At 42.6% G+C, this 22,033-nt stretch overlaps 1 protein-coding gene across 7 annotated transcripts in view; it reads left to right on the top strand.

Moving 5' to 3' along the window:
* RALYL (RALY RNA binding protein like) overlaps nucleotides 1-22,033 on the top strand; it is a 313,989-nt gene that overhangs the window by 252,493 nt on the left and 39,463 nt on the right. For 5 of the 7 annotated variants that reach the window (XM_056854029.1, XM_056854025.1, XM_056854027.1 and 2 more), the window contains 3 exons: nucleotides 7,920-7,995; nucleotides 8,406-8,444; nucleotides 15,309-15,344. In XM_056854029.1, the coding sequence (XP_056710007.1) occupies nucleotides 7,920-7,995; nucleotides 8,406-8,444; nucleotides 15,309-15,344 (151 nt within the window). The remainder of the gene's footprint in view (nucleotides 1-7,919; nucleotides 7,996-8,405; nucleotides 8,445-15,308; nucleotides 15,345-22,033) is intronic. The other 2 variants (XM_056854028.1, XM_056854031.1) reach the window with 1 other exon arrangement.

The raw sequence follows: 22,033 nt of genomic DNA, 5'->3' as shown, positions 1-22,033 counted from the left end.
CTGTTTGCAACTTTTTTATATCTTTGGAGAAACAGTGCAGACATCTTAATCAGTTCAGTGGGTAGCTGTGTTAGTCTGCAGTAGAAAAGCAGGATTTGAGTCCAGTAGCACCTTAAAGACCAGCAAGATTTCTAGGGTATAAGCTTTTGAGAGTCAGTGTTCCCTTCGAAGCTTATACCTTGGAAATCTGGTTGGTCTTTAAGGTGCTACTGGAATAGAATCTTGCTTATTTAAATCATTTGGGTAGTAGTAGTAGTAGTAGTAGTAGTAGTAGTAGAAGAAGAAGAAGAAGAAGAAGAAGAAGAAGAAGAAGAAGAAGAAGAAGAAGAAGAAGAAGAAGAGTTGGTTTTTATATGCCGATTTTCTCTACCACTTAAGGAAGACTCAAACTGGCTTACAATCACCTTCCCCTCCCCACAACAGACACCCTGTGAGGTACGTGGGGCTGGGAGAGTGTGACTAGCCCAAGGTCACCCAGCTGGCTTCATGTGTAGGAGTGGAGAAATAAATCCAGTTCACCAGATTAGCCTCCGCCACTCATGTGGAGGAGTGGGGAATCAAACCCTGTTCTCCAGATCAGAGTCCTACGCTTCAAATCACTACACCACACAGAGCTATTATGGAGGCTATAAGGAACTTGTTATGCTCCTCTTGTGTCCATAGCTCAGTGAGAAAGCACATGCTTTGTAAGTATAAGGCACCAGGTACAATCCCTGGCATCTCTGGTTGTAGGAACTCAGCCCACAGGGTGAAGAAGTTGGAAAGTTGCTACCAGTAAACCAGACAGTACTGGGCTATATAGATGAATGGGCTGACTGAATATTTATATATCATAGATACACAGTTCTGTGCAAGATCTGCTTACTCAGACTGTTTACAAAATTGATTTATGTCCCTGTGTGTGATGAATGAAAGAGGACTCCTCAGGGTGGAAAAAAATGATATCCAGAAAATTAAAAACCATAGTTCACATAATCGATCAGTTTCATTTCTTTGGGGAATGTTTAATAGGAGAGGTAGCCAAGCAAAGTGGCTTCCCATGCAATTCAAACCATGGCTCTTTCTGAGTGCAGCATTAGCAATAGCTGTTGCGTCAGCAGGAAGAAGAAGCAGAAGGTTTCTGACTGCTTCCACCAGAAGAGAGGATACTAATCTGGTAACAAACTATATTATATGCCTTTATGGAAAGTGCATGGTGTGAGTGCTTACAAGATATTTTACTAGCTATGCCTTTTGATTTGTTGTTATTACCTTCTAGCCTACAACAGTAACAAAAGACTCACAAGTCTTGATCTGTTACTCCCCCACTCGCCTGTTCATAAATCTTCCTTTTCCAAAGAAGTCATTGGTAGTGTTTAAGGTCATTAATGTATACAACCCTATTCAATATGTAAATCAGAAGCAAATAAATAGTGCTGGTTCAGGCCCATAGTTACAAGGGGCATATGGGGACAAGGCCCCCCTCCTTAGAAATACACCATGAAAATTCCCAATTTTCATTTTAAAAGGAAGTCTTAATCCCCTTACTACTACAAGAAAATGATATTTTTGGAAGGTGAGCCAAGAATCATGCTTGTTCTGAATGCCAAAGCACAAAGACTGCATCTGTGCAGAGCATAACTACCTACCTGGTGTTAGTGAATGAATTTCTAGGGTGGAGGAAATAATAATTTGCAGGCAGGTGTAATTAGTAATTAGAAACACTGATTAATTGCCACTTTCCCCCAACTTTCAGGTTTTCCAACACCATTTTGAATTTTACTGCCCTGCACCTTCTTTTGAGAGAAGAATATGGATACACCAAGTAAATCGATTAAGGGCTCCTTGTATGAATGTAAGAAATCCCTTTTCTGGACTATAGTTTTCAGCTAAGCCCCCTCAAGCTGTTGCTACCAGTAACATGTGGTGCTTTCAGACTTCATCCCATCTTGAATTCCTATAAAAAGACATGATTTACATATTTGTTTATTAAAACATTGATATCTCGCCTTTCCTTGTGGTTCAAGGCGGCTTACAATAATAGTTAAGAAGAACGGTTGGTTTTTATATGCTGATTTTCTCTACCTTTAAGGAGTTTCAAACCAGCTTACAATAGCCTTCCCTTCCTCTCCTCAGAACAGACACCTTGTAAGGTAGGTGAGGCTGAGAGAGTTTGGAGAGAACTGTGACTAGCCCAAGGTCACCCAGCAGACTTAATGTGTAAGAGTGGGGAAACCAACCCGGTTCTCCAGATTAGAGTCTGCTGCTCCTAAGCACTACACCACAGTGAGAAAACCAAACATAAAGGAGGAAAGCTCAAATCTCTCCTCCCTCCCCCCTTAAAAGATGCCTGCCTTTCAAACCCGCTCAAACGCCCTGGCAATAGAGTTGCCAGGTCCCTCTTTGCCACCAGTGGGAGGTTTTGGGGGTGGAGTCTGAGGAGGGCAAGGTTGGGGGAGGGGAAGGACTTCAATGCCATAGAGTCCAATTGCCAAAGCGGCCATTTTCTCCAGGTGAACTGATCTCTATCGGCTAGAGATCAGTTGTAATAGCAGGAGATCTTCTGCTATTACCTGGAGGTTGGAAACCCTACCTGGCAAACAGGCAGACCTTGCAGCACCCCCTGAAGATTTACATAGAAGGGGCTGCCCTCACCTCTTCAGGGATCCCGTTCTACAGATCCAGAGCCTTGGAAAAGGCCCAGGCTCTGGTTGATGCCAGATGGGTCACCCTAAGTGGTAGGATAGCCAACACATGGGGTTGTCAACTCCATGTTGGGAAATTCCTTGAGATTTGGGGTGCAGTCTGGTGAGAGAAGGGTTTGGGGCGGGGAGGGACCTCAACAGCGTATCATACCGTAGACTTCACCCTCCAAAGCAGCCATTTTCTCCAGGGGCACTATGTAGTCTGGTGATCAGTTGTAATTCCGGGAGTCGTGAGATCTCCAGGCCCCATAGGAGGTTAGCAACCCTATAATATACTTTACTGGTCTGGTATGGCACTATCTCACACTTGAAATGTGACTTGTGGCACACTTTGCCATAAAGATTGGCCATTACTTTTAAAGCAATAATTTTCTAGGGAGCAATTATTTTCACGATTGGAGTATAACATAATAATTCAGTTTCGATTTCTCATTTAATGCCTTCAGGGAAGTACTGCTTTGGCTCAACGGTATCTTTAACGTGCCTGAACAACTCTAGTGGTCCAGTTTCCTAGAGAGAGAGAAAATTCTGATCCTATCTGGCTACTAGAGGAGGGGAAAAAATCAGATCCACTGAATCAGTGTATTGAGTTTTGTGACCCGAAGTCAGCATAGCTGAGCCACAAGAAGTAAGCGTCACTATCACTGATCTGTCCCCAAATGATATGAAAATGCCAAAATAATCCTGTAAGGTTAACATGACTAAGAATACAGTGGCCTTATCAAACATCTGCAAAGAAAAATAATGAGGAATGAATGGGGAAAGGATGACTGATTGGAGAAAAATATGGAGATTAATGCTACAGCCTGAAGGATTTTTTTCTGTAAGGAAGTTCATAAATATTGCATTTTTTTCCCAACGTATAGTGCCAGCTTCAGAAAATCATATGGTGAAAATCAGTGACCTTAAAATTGCTGTATTATAATATTGTGGAAGGGTGCAATTATAATGAAGGTCACCCAATGGAATGTCTATTATAATTATACTGTACAGTCTCCAAAATCCGGATGGAAAACCTGCACAGGTGGTGGCATCCCAGAACAATTTTGTGCAATACTGAGCAAATTACCAGCTGCTGTTACATTCTCTTTAAATAGACACTTTTCAAAGCATCTCTGAGGTATATTTAAAATTGAAGAAGAGACGGGAACCTTCTGTTTAATAATACATTCATCTTAAAATGTACCATTGCAGAGTATTGTGTGGCAAATAGTGACAACAAGCTCAGAAACAACTCAGGATTGTGATGTTTGTTTGGCACAAGCATGCCTGTGTTAATAGCCATTGTACATAGTAGGGTTGCCAGGTCCCTCTTTGCCACCAGTGGGAAGCTTCTGGGGCGGAGCCTGAGGAGGGTGGGGTTTGGGGAGGGGAGGGGAGGGACTTCAATGCCATAGAGTGCAATTGCCGAAGTGGCCATTTTCTCCAGGTGAACTGATTTTTATTGGCTGGAGATCAGTTGTAATAGTGGGAGATATACAGCTAGTACCTGGGGTGCAGGTTTATCATGTTGTAAATTTGCATTTACAAATAATCATTTGTATTTATTTGTAAACGTTTAAAACTAAAACAAGTGTTGCAGAATAAATTCATACAAAACCACAAAGCTAAAAATAAAATTACAGTGTATTTCAAAATCACATTAAACCTACTGCAGCGATATTACAAGGGAAAGAAGAATTAAAGAACGATTACAGGACAACTCAAACAAAAATACTTTCATCCTTTGCTAAACCTCTGTCAAGGTGGGCCCAAGTGGATTTTTGTAGGGAGGGCATTCCAGAGCATTAGGGTAATCAACGTGAAGGCATGCCACCTGTGGAAGTCACCCTGGCTTCCCTGTGACTTGGATTCTTTGCCAAAGCCACATGAACATCCCCAGTCAATTCAGATAATTAATATATCAATGATGAAGGATCTCACATATCTGTTAGGTTTTTCAGTTTTTCACATTTAGCTTGTGGGTTTTAGAAGGGATGTTAATTTTAACTATACTTCAGTGTGTTTACTCATTCTTTAGGACAGGGGTCCCCAACCTTTTTGAGTCTGTGGGCACATTTGGAATTCTGACATGGCATGGTGGGTGCAAGAACAGAATGGCTGCCACAAAATGGCTGCCACCAGAGGCGGAGACAGCCGCAAAATGATTCCCACTGCTTAACTTCAGCAATACAATGCAGATCCTTGTGTTATGGTGGCAGCTGCTGCCAAAGCAACATTTTTAAAAATTGGCACTGCCAATCAAACCTCCATTAGTTAATCAGAATCTTTGCCGGGCAAAGGCCCTGACCCCTGCCCCAATTTCCTAAAAACACTTGGCAGGTGCCAGAAAAGGTATTAGTGGGCGCCATGGCCCCATGGACACCACGTTGGGGACCCAAGCATAGTTAAATTGTGGAACTCCCTGCCCCAGGATGGGGTGATGGCTGCCAGCTTGGAGGGCTTTAAGAGGGGAGTGGACATATTCATGGAGGAGAGGGCTATTCATGGCTACTAATCAAAATGAATACTAGTCATGATGCACACCTATTCTTTCCAGTATCATAGTATCATGCCTATGATATTCGGTAATGTGGAACACAGGCAGGGTAATGCTGCTGCAGTTGTCTTGTTTGTGGGCTTCCTAGAGGCACCTGGTTGGCCACTGTGTGAACAGACTGCTGGACTTAATGGGCCTTGGTCTGATCCAGCAGGGCCTTTCTTATGTTCTTATGATCCCTGCTTTAGAGACTTAAGGTATGGGTCTTCCAGGGCCAACTGGTAGTCCAAGAGTGAAGACATTCTCCATAGAACTGGTGATGATTTCTTTCCCTTGTTTGGTCAGTATCTCTTATACAAAAATGGGGACAGCGTTTATTTTCTGCTGGAAAGAAAATTTGTCTGACTCCAGAAATTTGACTTCAGAAAAGGAAAGTTTAAGATGAATAGATCTGTAACACATTTATGAGTCAGGGCTGCGAGAGAGAAGAGAAAGCAAGCAAAAGTACAATTCCATTCCTCTGATGTATGTTCAGATAATATGTATGAAAGTGGCTCTTTCAAGTGGCCATTAACAGTCTTGACAGCTACAAATGCTGTCTTGAAAAAGAATGCTTATTCCAGAACTTCCGTTGTGTTTCATTATCAAAGAGTACATTTTGGTACATCTATATTTGCTTGTGGTGAAAGACAAAAATGAAAACTAACGGGGGACTAAATCACTCTTATTCATTCACAGTCATCAAATTCATTTTTCTTATTAGTATATAAACACTGGTCCTGCACAACTCTCATCTGTACAGGTTACGAATATCACATTAGTGATAGCAACCTATATTAATATTTAGAGAATGTAGATAATGGCTACAGAACCGTCTTATGGCTAAGGTTGCCAACCCTGGGTGGGGAAATATCTGAAGATTTGAGGGTGGAGCGGGGTTTGGGGAGGGAAGGGAGCCCAGCAGGGTGCAATACCATGGAGTTAGGGTTGCCAGGTCCCTCTTTGCCACCGGTGGGAGATGTTTGGGGCGGAGCCTGAAGAGGGCGGGGTTTGGAGAGGGGAGGGACTTCAATGCCATAGAGTTCAATTGCCAAAGCGGCCATTTTTCTCCAGGTGATCTGATCTCTATCTGCTGGAAAACAGTTGAACTAGCAGGAGATCTCCTGCTACTACCTGGCAATTGGCAACCCTACATAGAGTCCACCTTCCAAAGCAGCCATTTTCTCCAGGGGAATGGATCTCTGTCGTCTGGAGATCAGTTGTAATAGCGGGAGATTTCCAGGCCCCATCTGGAAGATACAGTAGAAAAAAATGGCAGCCACTATGGCTATAAATTTCTGTACAAAAACAATAATGACAAACTAATAGAATAATAACCAAACACAGCTTCAACTTGTTTCAAAGCTCACTGAGTTGTAATTCTCATATGTAACTCAGTTTACAAGTGGTACATATCACAACATAGTCAATGTGTCAACTACAATTAACTTGTTGTTACACCCAAACATACAGAGAGTATGCAGACAAACATACAATGTAACAAGCCCCATACATATACACATGAGTCAGCAGAATAATTTAGGTGGCAAAACTCAGGGTGGAACAGGCTTCCAGTAGAAAATTCTGGAGGATGGCAACCCTACTTATGGCGGCCCCAGCAAGGGGCTTTCAAGGAAAGTGAGAAGCAGAGGTGGTTTGCCACTGCCTTCTTGGCTTCAATACAAGTAGTTTTGTTCGTGTTACTTTAAATTTGAACAGCCCATCTTCTAAAGCATTGCTTCACCCTAAACTAATTCATTTTTTAAAAAAAATTCAGCAACCAAATAGCTGCCGCAGGAGGTGGAGCCTACCACAAAATGGGCGCCACGGCTTAACTTCAGCAACACAGGGCAAATCCTTGTGCTGTGGTGGCAGCTGCTGCCAAAGCAACATTTAAACAAAAAATCTGTACAACCAATTAAAATCTCTAATAGTCAAGCAGAAGCCTTGCTAGGCAAAAGCCCTACCTGGCCCTGACCACTTCTTGGTGGGTGCCAGGGTTGCCAGGTCCCTCTTCGCCACCGGCGGGAGATTTTGGGGGCAGAGCCTGAGGAAGGCGGGGTTTGGGGAGGGGAGGGACTTCAATGCCATAGAGTCCAATTGCCAAAGCGGCCATTTTCTCTATCGGCTGGAGATCAGTGGCAATAGCAGGGGATCGCCAGCCACCACCCTAGAGGTTGGCAACCCTAGTGCCAGAAAAGGTTTCGATGGGCGCTATGGAATCCATGGGCACCATGCTGGGGACCTTTGCTTTAAGATAATGGAGAGGCGGGGAAAGCCCAAGGACTGACATCAGAATTGTGGTGAAAGATGACTGCACATTTATCTAGCTTAATGATGGTGACTGGGCTTGAGCAGCAACTGACGAAAAACTGTATAAATAAAAGAGTTTTGAACAAAGCTTTGTGGAGGTGGCAGAGGAACCAGGCCTACCAGATGCAAAGGCTCTAAGGGGAGTCTCACAATGACAGCATGGAAGCATGGAAGTGAAGTGAGTATCTCATGAATGGATGAACAGGACCGGGAAACAGCTATGAGCTGGAAAACTGGTGGAATATGGAAGGGTGGCTCTGTCACAGTGAGGAGCAGACTGCAGGTTGATGAATTGTCCCTCCCTCTGATTTGTTTCATTTCTTTTCACAGATTATTATTCTGTGTGTGAGACGTTTATTTGAGGGCTTCGTTTTAATATAAGCATGCTATATGTTTTCTTCCAGACATCAACATGGCAGGAGAACCAAAACCATACAGACCAAAGCCAGGAAACAAGCGGCCAATTTCTGCTCTCTACAGGTATGGTGATTCACAGTTCCTAATAAAGGGGTGTTTTTCCTTAGGTTCTGTTCCCTGATAATGGTGAAAACTTCACTGCAGAATGTCTGTCTGTCCTGTGTGCCTGGTCACAGGAGCCTTGCCTGGAAAAAAAATGGCGGCAACTCTATTGGACAATTTCTGAGAAGCTACAGCTCCTCAGTCTAATCCTTATATTCAACCCATTTCTCCTTTTCCTGCCAGAAACTGGGGGCCATGTATATTTGTCCCTATGTCTGCCCATTTGTCTGGGAGGAGGGTGAGAGACAAAAAAAGAGCATGTGGGTAAGGGGAACTAAGGCCTCCCCCCCCCCTCTTCCTCCTTAGCTTGCTTTGATACTGTTTCAAGCATTTTTTTCTCAGGCCAGCTGACTTTTGGTGTTTTCTTCCAGGATGGGAGAAAAATGCTTCAAACAACTGGGCAAAGCAAGGTAAGGCAGAGGAGCGGGGAGGGTTAAAAACAGGAGTTTTCTGTTTTTAAAAAAGGAGCACACCACCATGCCCATGAAAGACACAAGAATAAATATATGTGGATCTCTCCTTGCCCCAGTGCCATTGTTTGGTCTTAAGAAACATTTCCCCTGAAGCCAGCCTTCCCAATTGCCTGCGCTCACCAGGGAGTTCCTAAGCCCCAGTATTCTACCTTTGAAAAACAGAATTAAAAATGGCATTCATAGTTAACAGTCTAAGAATTTCCCCTAGTCTCTGTTGTCTTTACCATAGAAGTTAGGGGAAATTCCTAGAGCATCACCCGGAAGGGACAACATATCCTCCCCAAACTCCAACCTCATCAGGCACCCTTCCCCAAACCTCCCAGCATATGCTTAGACAGTGTTGGGAATCCCACCTGAAGCCAGTACGTTCTGGCCCATCTGAATGGAAATCAAATAAAAGGGATTCATAAAAACTGCAAATTTCCATTCCATAATCTTGAAATAATTATTGGCATTGCTTGCAGTAAGTCACATGTTCCCACCTTGAAGACCATAAATTGGGTGGAAAAGCGGCATAGAAATGTTTTTTAATAAATAGCATTTATCTATAGTTGATCTCAGTGCAGAATGCCTAGCTTACATGGTTAATCATTTTCTGGTTTTGTAACTGTGCATATGTATTGTAGTCTTATTCAGGGATAAGGAAAAAGAGTTTTATGTTTAAAAAGGAACAGATATCGCTGAACAATTTACCTTGCACATCAATTATTTTTTTATATTGTACTAAATCTTCATAAACTGGCTGAAACCTATCCATTTTCTTCAGATTACTCATCCATAAACAATGCTTTTGCACTCTACTAGAATTCTTTTTTATATATGGTCTTTTATGCATGGTTGTTTCACTTGCCATCACCCTTCTGACAACTTCTGGTCTTTGTGTTGATTATGCATGCCGTTTCCAACCGTCAGAGGTCACCTCGCTCTCCCCCTTCCTTTCCCCGCATTTTGTCTGTGTTTTCAAATCTGAGATAAAACAAGTCTCTGAAAATGCAGGGAAAGACAGGGAGAGAGCGAGGCGACCTCTGACAGTCAAAAAGGGCATGCATAATCAACACAAAGACCCAAAGTCATCAGAGGGGTGACGGTAAGTGAAACAGCCATGCATACAAGACCTATATGTGTGATACTAATTGCCACAACATGGGGATTTTGCCTTGTGTGGCCAGCTGGATGCCCCTGCTTTTGGAGGAAACTTCCACATGGCATCATGCCCTGGCAATAGAGTTGCCAGGTCCCCCTTTGTCACTGGTGGGAGGTTTTTGGGGTGGAGCCTGAGCAGGTCAGGGTTTGGGGAGGGGAGGGACTTCAATGCCATAGAGTCCAATTGCCAAAGCGGCCATTTTCTCCAGGTGAACTGATCTCTATCGTCTGGAGATCAATCAGTTGTAATAGCGGGTGATCTCCTGCCACCACCTGGAGGTTGACAACCCTACATCATGCTCATACATGCAAAAGAACCACCTCCTTAGTTCCAGCCCAAAAGGAAAGTATGGAGTAACTACAGGCAGAGTGTCCTTATGGATACTATCCCTGCAGCATCACATCTAAAATGGCAGAAGAAAGGTCTGCATTCCCCATTTTTAAGACCTCTAGTAGGCTTGCCCTCCACCCAGGTGAGCTGCAATGCTTTGCACACCACACCTGAGCTCTGGAACAGGGAGCAGGGGGTGCTGAGCTGCGAGGGGGGCAGCATGCTCACCAGCCATCGGTGCTTCTGCAGGGGTGGGGTGGGAACACAGTGAGTGTTGCAAGGGGACAGGGCTTGAAGACATCATCCCCACGTGTCTCCACCTCACTCACTGCTTCTGCCACAGCTTTTCTCGTCCCGTGTGGAAGCAGCCATATAGCACAACTGCATTAATAGGGTAGCTCTGCCCTCGGTTCTTACAAAATATGAAGATTACAAGGGCCCGTGAAGCCAACCAAAGCCATCGGTTTTAGAAACGCATTGAGAAGTTTTTTAAAGGCCTACATTCGGAAGCCTTGAACGATGCAGTGCAAGAGGAAGTCATGCATGCCAATGAATGGGGTGGCTCTGAGGACAGGATTCTGCTCTTATAATTAAACACCGGAACCCACATAAAAGAAATGCGCCCTAATTATCCTGAAGCCTGAAATTCAGTTGCGAAGCTGTTGCTGCTGGCAGAGAGGGAATAACAAAAGGGCCCTTTGGCAGAAGAGAAATTTGAGATTTGATTATCTCTTTAGAATTTTCTCTCTCTAGTGAACATCATTATTCACTTCCAACTGCTTCAGAGTTCTGTTTCGGAAATATACAAACGAGTTCTGTGTGATATCACAAATGGAGTATGATAGTCTGTATGTTTAGGAGAGAAGAGGTTAGTGACTCACTAGAGCTGACCAAAAAATATTAACAGAGGGAGTCTTATATTAGAACCAGACACAACCTCCATTTCATTGCCAGTGATGGAGCAGCTGTTGTGTTTTCTACACCACTAGCTGTGCTGCAGTGATGAAGACAGAGGATAGGTTCTCTCTCCATCTTCTCTCTTCACAGGCTAGTATCATGTTTTCTGACCTATTGGTCAGCTTGTGCAGGCCAGATAAAGAGTTTGGGTCTTACCTAAAATTTTAATGGATGGAAGGATTTCCATCCTTGGAAGCTGCAAACAGTTAGCTCCTGACAGTTAGAGCGGTACCTCAGTGGAACAGGCTTCCTCGGGAGGTGGCGGGCTCTCCTTCTTTGGAGGTTTCTAAGCAGAGGCTAGATGGCCATCTGACAGCAGTGCTGATTCTGTGAACTTGGGCAGAGCATGAGAGGGAGAGCAGGAAGGGTTGCATCAGTGCTTGGCTTTCGTGGCCCTTTCTTATATGCCCAGGGAAATGCCTATCAATCACCACTTTGGGGCTAGGAAACAACTTTCCTTGGGCCAGATTGGCCAGGGATCCTGGAGGGTTTTTTGCCATCTTCTGGGCATGAAGCAGGGGTCACTGCGAGTGTGTAGGGAGAGGTAGTTGTGACTTTCCTGCATTGTACAGGGGGTTGGACTAGATGACCCCGGAGGTCCCTTCTAACTCTATGATTCTAAGGATTTCCATCCTTAGAAGCTGCAAACCAAATCCACCCCCCACCCACAATGCATTTGGACAGGGGGCCCTTCAGAAATAGACTGGGGGAGTCGGAGGTTAGTTGCTACAGGGGGAATCAGCAAACATTGCTTCCGCTTATGCAGATGGAAATGTTTAGGCAGGATCCAACTCATATTAATAAGAGAATATAGCTTCTGCTACTGGAATGCCATTTACATCAGAACCCAGTGAATTCTCAACAGTTGTAATTGCAAGCTGCATTAAAAAATCTCTTTTATAAAATCCACGGTATATAAAGGCATATTTAATCTCATCAAAACTACTGTGGATTAAAGGCAAAGTTTAATACCTATAAATGTACCTGTCTGCCTTTAGACTGCACTATTTCCAAGGAAGCTCTTTTGAGTTCAGTGAGCTTCTACCAACATTTAATCCTGCAGATGTTAGATCAAAGCTGTATTCTTTCTGGGTGTTTTGCCTTGCCAAAGCATTTGGTTTGAGTTTTGAGTTTTAAAAGAAGTAGTTGATAGCATTAAACTATGATTGATAACAATTTCACCTACCTATTTAATTTCTTCTGAGTTGGCATCACGATTTCAAGGAAAAGAACACTGAATAAAAGTGCTCAGCATATTAATTGGTGGTGGTGGGAATACGTGCAGAATAATTTAATGTAATGTAAACGTTCATGAAACTAGTGTGGTGAGCCCAATGAGGCTTTAGAATTGTCTTCCTGGAACGGTACCCCTCTGCTGTCAGGTGATTTCAAAAGGAGTTTGCACCGTGGCTTTAAGGTCTGCTCTTCAAAGTAAATAAGATCAGAGATTCCACAGGGTTAGTGCAAACCCTAAATAGCTCTTTGGATCCTTGCCATTATTCTTATGATTCTGATTACAAATATTCCTGAAATATGCACTGCTGTTCAAATATGTTCAGTATTCAGTCACTGTCCTCCCAAAATGGAGGGTATTACAAGAAATTGCTTGATAAACATGAATTGCATTTTGTCAGCACAATGCATAATCAGCTGAGTTGCTTGTAAATGTTAGCCGAGGAACTAGGAGTAAGAAGATGAAATCTCTGGGGAGGGGTGTTAGAGAGGCAGCCAACTGCTTTTGATTACAAACAGACATGTAATAAAGTAGCCTGGATTCTTTGTATTAGAGCAGTCAACACCATTTTGCCGAGCAAACCTGGATGAGCTCTTTACAGCTTGTGGATACATAATGACTTTGCTATTCATACCTTGATGCAGGGTATAAAAAAAAAGTCAGTCAGCATCAGCTTCATCCAAATAATTATTGATGTAGTCAGAAGAGTGGTACTTAAGAATGACAGCTGGACATATATTTTCCTATATCATCAGTTGATCTTAACGCTTTAGCCACATTGATCTGATTCAATGAAACCCTTCAGACAAATTGCTAGGAAGCTGAACTCTGTTAAACCCTTTATGTAATAGAAAATAGGATAAAACAGGGGCAACTATAAGCTGCGTGGGTGCTTGGAGCTCTTGCACACAAGAATCTGGAACTCCAGTTAGGGAGAAAGTGGCTTGGAAAGAAGAGTTGAAATATAAATGTGTGTAAAAGTGTAGGGCAGAGAAAGAAATACCCCATCCCTTGCATGCAGCCTCTTCAGGGCAAAACTTGTTCTCCAGATGCCTCCTTACCGAACAGATGTGTTATTCAGGGTTTTAATATGTGAGGTAGCCTTGGAGTGTATGGGTTGGATCCAGCCAGTTTGTTTTGTTTTGCTCAATCTCACCCAACTGAAGAAGAAGAGTTGGTTTTTATATGCCGACTTTCTCTACCACTTAAGGGAGACTCAAACCGGCTTACAATCGCCTCCCCACCCCACAACAGACACCCTGTGAGGTAGGTGGGGCAGAGAGAGCTCTAACAGAGCTGTGACTTGCCCAAGGTCACCCAGCTGGCTTTGTGTGGAGGAGTGGGGAAACAAATCCAGTCCATCAGGTTAGCCTCTGCTGCTCATGGGGAGGAGTGGGGAATCAAACCCGGTTCTCCAGATCAGGCTCCACTGCTCCAATTATATTGCCCTCCTTAGTACAGACCCCATCCCACGTGGCTTTCGTACGCAGCCTCTTTAGTTGTCAAAGTGGATGGCTCCATTGTTACTAACAGAAAAGCTGGTTAGAGCCAGCCCTGGAATTCCATCTTCTGGTTTCTAATCTAGTTATGTACAATCTATGCTCAAAGAAACCTAGTATTTTTCATTACATGTCATCGGATCCTAATTTCCTTAAAAAGCTAGTTCCTACGCCTGTAGTTGTTTATAGTCTTCTTATGTTTATTGATTTCAAATACAACAGGCTAAGATTCATACTATTGATTCCTGTAAAGACAGTAGCATACTCATGTGGATTGTTTTAGAACAATTTTGCCCATTATGCTAAGCAAGTGAAATGGAAAACTTCCATCTTTAGCAGAATTATACCCATTGTAAGTCCACTGAAAGATTTAGAAGGGTGGTTAGAATGGCACTGAAACTGTGATACAATGTGTAATATTTTTCCAACAGGAGAAAAACCAAAAGCTATCTGAGATTCTTCATGAGGAAACCTGATAAATTTGGGTGCTCAACGCCAATTCGATGATGTGTGAATAAAATAACATAATCAAAGTATATTCTGTTTTATGTAGTGTTGCAGTTTTACATCTTTATTTTAGTATATTAAACTGAGTTGCTAATTTAAATTAAAGAGCAATTGAAATTAAAGGCCAATGAATAATTGCTTTCCTCTATCGCCTGAAACGCTCTGAAGTAATTTACTGTATCACTACAAATCACCTAAAACCACTTAGTCAAGTATATTAAGAAAGGGTCAAACTGAGGGCAGCCTGATTTTGAGCAAATTGAATCCCTTCTTGAGAATAGATTTCAAACAGATTTTTAATTGCAGTGTTTTTCAGAGATGCCCTTACCCAATTGTATCTTGTATTAGAATGTCTGAGTTTTTTTAATTTGATTATAACCTTTAAAGTTGGATTAAAATGTCAAGTTCTCCTTTTGCCTGATGGGGCTTCTTATAGAGGCCCATCAGTGATGTTTCCAGGATTTGAGGGCCTTCATATAAAGCCTGGAAGAGATGGAACATGCAAAGAAAAGATTTTACCTTCTTGTGTATTTCATGTGAAGTGAAAATGGTGTTGTTGGTGGAGATTTTTTGCCAGGCTTGTGGTCTTTGTTAGGGTTGCCTCCAGATGGTGGCGGAGATCTCCTGCTATTGCCACTGATCTCTAGCCGATAGAGATCAGTTCACCTGAAGAAAGTGGCTGCTTTGGCAATTGGACTCTATGGCATTGAAGTCCCTCCCTCCCCAAACCCTGCCCTCATCAGGCTCCACCTCAAAAACCTCCCACTGGTGGTGAAGAGGAACCTGGCAACCCTAGTCTTTGTGCATGCCCACTCTCACTATTGTGTTTGGCCAGCTCTAAGGCTCTAACCAGCATCCTCCAGACCAGGGGTGTCAAACATAAGGACCGGGAGCCGGAGCCGGCCCCTTATCCAGAGCTCTTATCCAGCCCATGAGCCAGCTAAGGCAAGCTACCCCCTCCCACTCTCAATCTGGGCTGGAGAGGCATGGCCAGCCCAAGTGACATTTATGTCGTATCTGGTCCTCATAACAATTGAGTTCGACACCCCTCCTCTAGGCTGAGTGCATTGTTTACGTTATTTATATACATTTCACATTATGAATTTTGATGTGTTTTTTTTGTTTAACAGACTTGAATCGAAGGAGCCTTCTTTCCTGTCCGTTGGGTGAGTAAGAATCTTTGGCTAAGTGATATACTTTTTTAAAAATCCTTCATTCTAGTTCTCTTAATAGCTTTCAGCAGCACTTAGGATTTAATATCACCCTCAGTTTCCTTTGGAGCTCATTAAATTTCTGAGGCGATAAAAAAAATCCACTGGGTATTTATAGGAAGCTTTTGGCTTGAAGTTCTTTCTCAAAACTTACTCTGCTATATATAACTGGTACAGCTCCGTTTCCAATTATTGTGTTGTTCAGTGTGTAGGTCTTATCACACATGGGCAGAGAGCTAAGTCTGTTTGTTGTTACATTTGTACTAACCCAGTACATCCTTCCAATTATTTGTAGATAATTGTATTTCAAAATCAAGAGGTTGTTTCCTGATTTCATTGTACTTTTTACTAGCCATAAACACATCAAATTAGTTTAGTTAAAAAAGGTCTAGGCTGGTTTTCCATAAAATGCTCAGGGTGCCTTTAAAAAGCAACAGCACATCTTAGACAATGAAGTAATGTTAAAACAGTAATCCAACAAAACCTATGCAACTAAAACCCCAGGAATCATCAGTTTTATTCAAAAGCCTTACAAAAGAATTGAGTTATTTGAGGTTTTTCTACTGAATCCACAAGGTTTGTAATGACGATAGTATTCGTAACTCCCAGTAGAAGAAATTTCACAATTTGGTCGGGGCAACTGCCCAAAAGACCCTGTGGTCCCAGTTAAGCATCCTTTTGAAAGTGTGGGTTCCTGAAACAAGCCTTCCTTGGAGAGTCCAGTATATCCATTATCCACTTATCTACTTGTGTTTTTCTGTGAGCAGTGTATAATCTTATATCCTGGCTTTCTTATCCACCCACTTCACACAGGCACATGAGCAGTAATGAGTAGCCAGTGTGAAGCTCCTTGGTTTTCAAGGACTGTCCCAGTGTTTTCTTTGGAGGCAGCATCAACAATTTGCCTTTATATTACTAGGACTGCCCAAACATGCAAGAGTTCCTTCGTAGCACAGAGATACTCTGATCAAGGTACTTAAGTAGAAGAAGAAGAGGAAGAGTTGGTTTTTATATGCCATTGCCGACTTTCTCTACCACTTAAAGAAGAATCAAACTGGCTTACAATCACCTTCCCTTCCCCACAACAGACACGCTGTGAGGTAGGTGGGGCTGAGAGAGCTCTAAGAGAGCTGCGACTAGCCCAAGTTTACCCAGCTGGCTTCATGTGTAGGAGTGAGGAAACCAACCCGGTTCAACAGATTAGAGTCCGCCGCTCATGTCGAGAAGTGGGGTATCAAACCCAGTTCTCCAGATTAGAGTCCACCGCTCCTAACCACCACTCTTAACCACTAGACCACGCTGGCTCTCCAGGCCTGTTCACCTGACTCTGAAGGCTGCAGTTTTCAGTCAGATCTGCTGACTTCCTTCTGTGTCAACCCATAATGCACAACTCCCACAAGGCACGAACATGCACTGAATTCCATTTAGAACAACTTTTGGGATATCACCACAAATACAACTGGCTTTTATAATGTTCTTTTTGAGAGAGTCAGTGGGTTACACTCTAAAGACTAGAAAATCAATGTAAGCTCAAACTGGCCTCATAAATCAATGGCCAGTGTTGGTTATACACTGTGTTTATAGAACTCTCATAGTGACTTTTTACTCTGAGCAGCATTGGAATCTGTACAGGAGAACAAAATGTCAGCAATGCATAAACTGATTTCTCTCAGAAAGCGGTTGAGAACCCAGGATCTCTTTTTGAGATGGTTGTGGTATTAGCAGAAGTTGGCTGTCTGCTAGTGAATGGGGGAGGCAGCTTTTAGAATAAGGGCCACCCAAGGTTTATTGCTAGGGTTGCCAGGTCCCTCTTTGCCACCAGAGGGAGGTTTTTGGGGCAGAGCCTGAGGAGGGTGGGGTTTGGGGAGGGGAGAGACCATTTTCTCCAGGGGAATTGATCTTTATCAGCTAGAGATCAGTTGTAATAGCAGGGGATCTCCAGCTAGTACCTGGAGGTTGGCAACCCTATTTATTGCTTTAAAAAAGCTTCTACACTGTTCCTCCTACACACAATTTAGTGGAATAGGACCACGCCCTAGCAGTCCATTCTGGAATCACGAAATCATTTGAGGAAAAATGGGAGGAAGATTATGGTTTCCTTTGAAGGTTGACTACCTGCAATCTTAGCAGTAGCATGTTTTTCACATATAGGATGTTTTACCACTGTTTTACTGACTTGATGGTTAGCTGCTGTGAGCCCAGGTTCATGTAAAGGAAGGAGAGAAATCATTTTAAATAAATAGACAGCACTTGGCAAGCAGTCACGATTCAAAGACATGATCATTTTCACTGCACATCAACCTCTCTTCCACAGGTGCATCAAAGATAAAATCCACTAAGTTAAGTGGAAAGGCTGAGTCAGGATCACTAAAAATAATACCAATTGCCTTGGTAAAAGCTGCAGGTTGTCAGGCAGAAACGAAGGAAGCCTGTAATTAAGGGTATAAGGAGACCAGCAATGCAATCCTAAGCATAGTTGCACCCTTCTAAGTCCATTGATTTCAATGAACTCAGAAGGGTACAACTCTTTCGAGGTCTACATGGTGGGAGTTTTACATTTATCTGTTAACTGATTTTGATGAGATGATCACTCAATAGCACATGGGAACTTAGCTCTTTTTAATGGCGCCTGCGTTTTCTTCCTCAGTGCCACCAAAAGAGCTGTGACTCTTGAAAGCTCATACCCTGAGAGAAATTTTGTTAGTCATTTAGGTGCTCCTGAACTCTTGTTCTTTTCTACCAAAAAGACATTAGTTGGTAATTACTTACCCCATTCAGCAGAGTGTGCATTTTATATTGTCTAGGGAAAGTTAAAGCACAGTTGTACCAACAGATACCAGTTTGTTAATTTTCTAGATTTATGTATGTGTAGTAAATAATATGAATCCTTGACTTTTTTTTCCTGCAGCCTCATTCTGCTGATACAAGTTTGTTGAAGCTCCCTCTGTTCTGTAGAGGGAAGCTTCAGCAAACTTGTCTAAACAAGATTCGATTGCGCTGGCAGCCCTTTAAGGCAAACTGTTTGTCTTTCTGATGGTGCCATTTGGTAGCTAGCAGGTAAAGCTGAATAAAATCTACTTTTTATATATAGAACAAAGAAGCTACTACCGAATTGATGTTCAGAAAATTCTTTGGTTCCGTGTAAGTTTCATAGAAAGATAAATTTTATATCCTGGGTAATATTTTATCAGCTATAAACTTGTCCTGCTGCGCAGAGTATTTATATATATATATTTCAAAAAAGCATGACGGGTCTCACAGCCCAGTATTGATGAGAAAAGATAATGGGCTCTTGCTAGAAGAAAACAGAAAGTGCTAGAGCTAAAATAAGCAAGTGTATCACAGGTGAGAAGAAACTCTTTCATGCAGTTTAGAGGATATAGGATAGTTCACTGTAGGCAGTTCTGAGAAATTATTATGATAGCTTGATTCAATAGACTGTGTTAAAGCAATGGTGTGTCTGCTGGTAATGTCTAAGGTAGCTGTAGAAGCAGATATATTTTAGGTTTACTTTCTGTGTAGATAAAATACTAACACACTAACTGGTGTAGAATGGGGAGAAGCTTACCTTGCCCAATCTCAGCCGTCAGACTAGGTCTTCTCTTAAGTAGAGTATGTCGCACATCGTGTGGGAGCTTGGAATACCCAGCTCTTTTTAGTGGTGCTCCAGTGTTGGTTATGCATACCAAATGCTTGATTTTATTTGTATTGTTTTAGTTTACTAATTGTATTATTCCTCTTAATAAACTTTGAAATACTGAAAATCTCAGTCTTGGAAAGAAACTTGTAGAGGCACCTCGCCACCATTGGGTGGGTCACTGCAGACTGGGGGGCATTTGTTTGGCCAGCTGTAGTACCTAAGTCAACATCTCCAAAAGCATAAGCATTAAGAGGTGGTGGAAGGAAGGAATCAGCCCACTGCTGGGGAAGCAGGTGTGAGCAGGGTGGAGGCAGGTGGGGACAGCATCTGCATGCCTCATCCCCAGGCCACTCACGGCTGCCCCTGCCCCCTCTTGTCAGCACGGAAATGCTGATGCACCAGTGATCACACCAGGCCCCTCACAGCCTGGAAACCCCCCCTTCCTTTCTTCCAACTTAAAGGAGAAAGCTCTGGGACTAGGGTTGCCAGGTTCCTCTTCGCCACCGGCGGAAGGTTTTTGGGGCGCAGCCTAAGGAGGGCGGGGTTGAGGGAGGGGAGGGACTTCAATGCCATAGAGTCCAATTGCCAAAGCAGCCATTTTCTCCAGGTGAACTGATCTCTATCGGCTGGAGATCACTTGTAATAGCAGGAGATCTCCAGCTAGTACCTGGAGGTTTGAAATCCTATCAGGGACCCTCACACACTGTGCTCACAATGAGCATGACAGCATGTGAAAGTTCCTCGTCAAATCTGTCCACATAGGGCAAAATCCCCATGTGAAAGTGACCTGAAATTCTTAGTGCAGATTCGGGCCAAATTATGGATTTTAGTGTGGATTTGAGCCCACATTCATACTAACCCATGCCTAACGCACACTCCACACAGTAACATTGGACCACAAGGAGAATACTTGGTCTAGGACCCATGTTCCCATGGTGACCCAGGAAGGAAAATAACTGCTGCAGCAACTTAGACTTCGAAGTATGATTCCTGTTAGTCAGTGACCTACTATCTATATGTATCATTGTTGCCACATCAAATAATTTAATTAAATTTAATTTTTAATTGGTTTAAACTCCCATTACTAGAGGTTGGGCCACATGACGTACTTCCACTTACTGAGGAGACCTTCCTCCAATGGAGCAGGCATTCCTCCAGCAGAACAAGGCTTATTGCACTAGAACAAGGCTGTTTCTTAATATGTTCAAAGGATCTAACCCAAGAAGTCGTTTCTGTGCTGTAGATCCATCAAAATGCCTGAGATAAGCAGTAGTTCAAGATAAAACAATAAATTCATTGTCCAGATGCATTTCTTTTGTTTGGTCAAAGAAGTTTTTAAATTACTTGATTAGTATATTTTATCCTGGTTGTAAAATGTGAATCATTTATCATAGAATTTGAATGTTGGGTGGGGGGAATTAAATATATAGCCATGATAGTAAGGTGAACTACTTTCTAGGCATATGATTCTGTTGTAGCCACACCATGATAAGCTAACCATGTCTGTCGTCACCGTTGTGTATATCATAGGATCGCTTCAAGGAAACTATTATAAAAATCCTTTAATTAATCATAGAAACTGATAAAAAACTTTTGGGTTGACCAATAAACTGAACTAACCACAGAAAAAGAAAGCCCTTGCACCTATTGCTTTGAAAATTATTTTACCCATTTTTCTAAACTCTGACATTGTCATCTAGTAATTAATGATTTTTTAATATACTGTGCTTTTCCACTGCACTCGGTGCTCCCTAGGCTAGTATTTCTTCTGGGAGCCCAGAATGTTTCCGGAGTTCTGTTTTTTGTGCTTGAAAGTGATTATTCTTTCAGGCCTGATGCCGCAACGGTAATTTTAATTTATCACAGTGCTGTTCAGTGAAATGCAGTAGGAACGTTTGCCGGAGCTTGTGCTCATCACTTATTGCTATATCTGTCAGTGAAACTCTTCTATACCTGTCATGTCAGACTGCACTACAGTAACATCTAGCATATTACCAATAAATTGGATACTCAATCATGTATGTGTGCAGTTTGACAAGAGTGCCCTGAATATACGTTGAAGGTGGCACACGTTTGTAAGAGTGGCAGCTCATTACCCTTTGGCCAAGAAATGTTGTTACGTAGGGATGAGACACCCTAAACAGTGAAAGGAAACCATGGCGTTTGATTTGTCCATTTGCCATTGGAAAATGTTTCCATTTATTTCCTCTACTATTTTCCAGTGGAACCTGAAAGTATGTCAGTAGCATCAGTAGATTAAGGAAGGGAAACAAGGGCATCTTCATACTTGATGTGATCTCAAAGGACATGTCTCAGGAGAGAAAAGGCAATTGCTAGGTGTAATTTATCAAATACTAATTCTGTTAATGCCTTATTGATGGGGATTGTGAAGAAGTGGGGAAAGATATTTGTTGACGGTGTTTCTTTTATCCTCTGTAGGTTTTGAATTCTTATGCAAAGTGCTATTAAGGCATCCATAAAGCCCTGGTGAAAGTTCCTTTAATTGAGATGCAGTTCATTTTGATAGGAGCTTCCTCTTTTATAGTCTCTCTCAACCCCTTCTTTCAATAATGTTCTTGTTCTGTTGAGCAATAAATCTGGATTGTGCTATAACTCGAGTTACAAATAAGCTAACAGAGAGAATACAGAAGACTGTATTTAGAATTCACCCTTAGTGTGGTAGCTTATGGTAACTAAAGAATGTTCACTTCTTTCCAGTGATAAGAGCCCCCTGGCGCAGAGTGGTAAGCTTGCAGTCCCAAACTCTGCTCACGACCTGAGTTCGATCTCAACGGAAGTTGGTTTTAGGTAGCCAGCTCAAGGTTGACTCAGCCTTCCATCCTTCCGAGGTCGGTAAAATGAGTACCCAGCTTGCTGGGGGTAAAGGGAAGATGACTGGGGAAGGCACTGGCAAACCACCCCGTAAACAAAGTCTACCTAGAAAATGTCAGGATGTGACATCACCCCATGGGTCAAGAATGACCCGGTGCTTGCACAGGGGACC

Source organism: Euleptes europaea, chromosome 8, assembly GCF_029931775.1.
Source record: "Euleptes europaea isolate rEulEur1 chromosome 8, rEulEur1.hap1, whole genome shotgun sequence".
In the NCBI taxonomy this organism is placed as follows: domain Eukaryota; kingdom Metazoa; phylum Chordata; class Lepidosauria; order Squamata; family Sphaerodactylidae; genus Euleptes; species Euleptes europaea.
The sequence above is the reverse complement of the archived record's forward strand: the minus strand, read 5'-3'. Positions and strand labels throughout refer to the sequence as shown.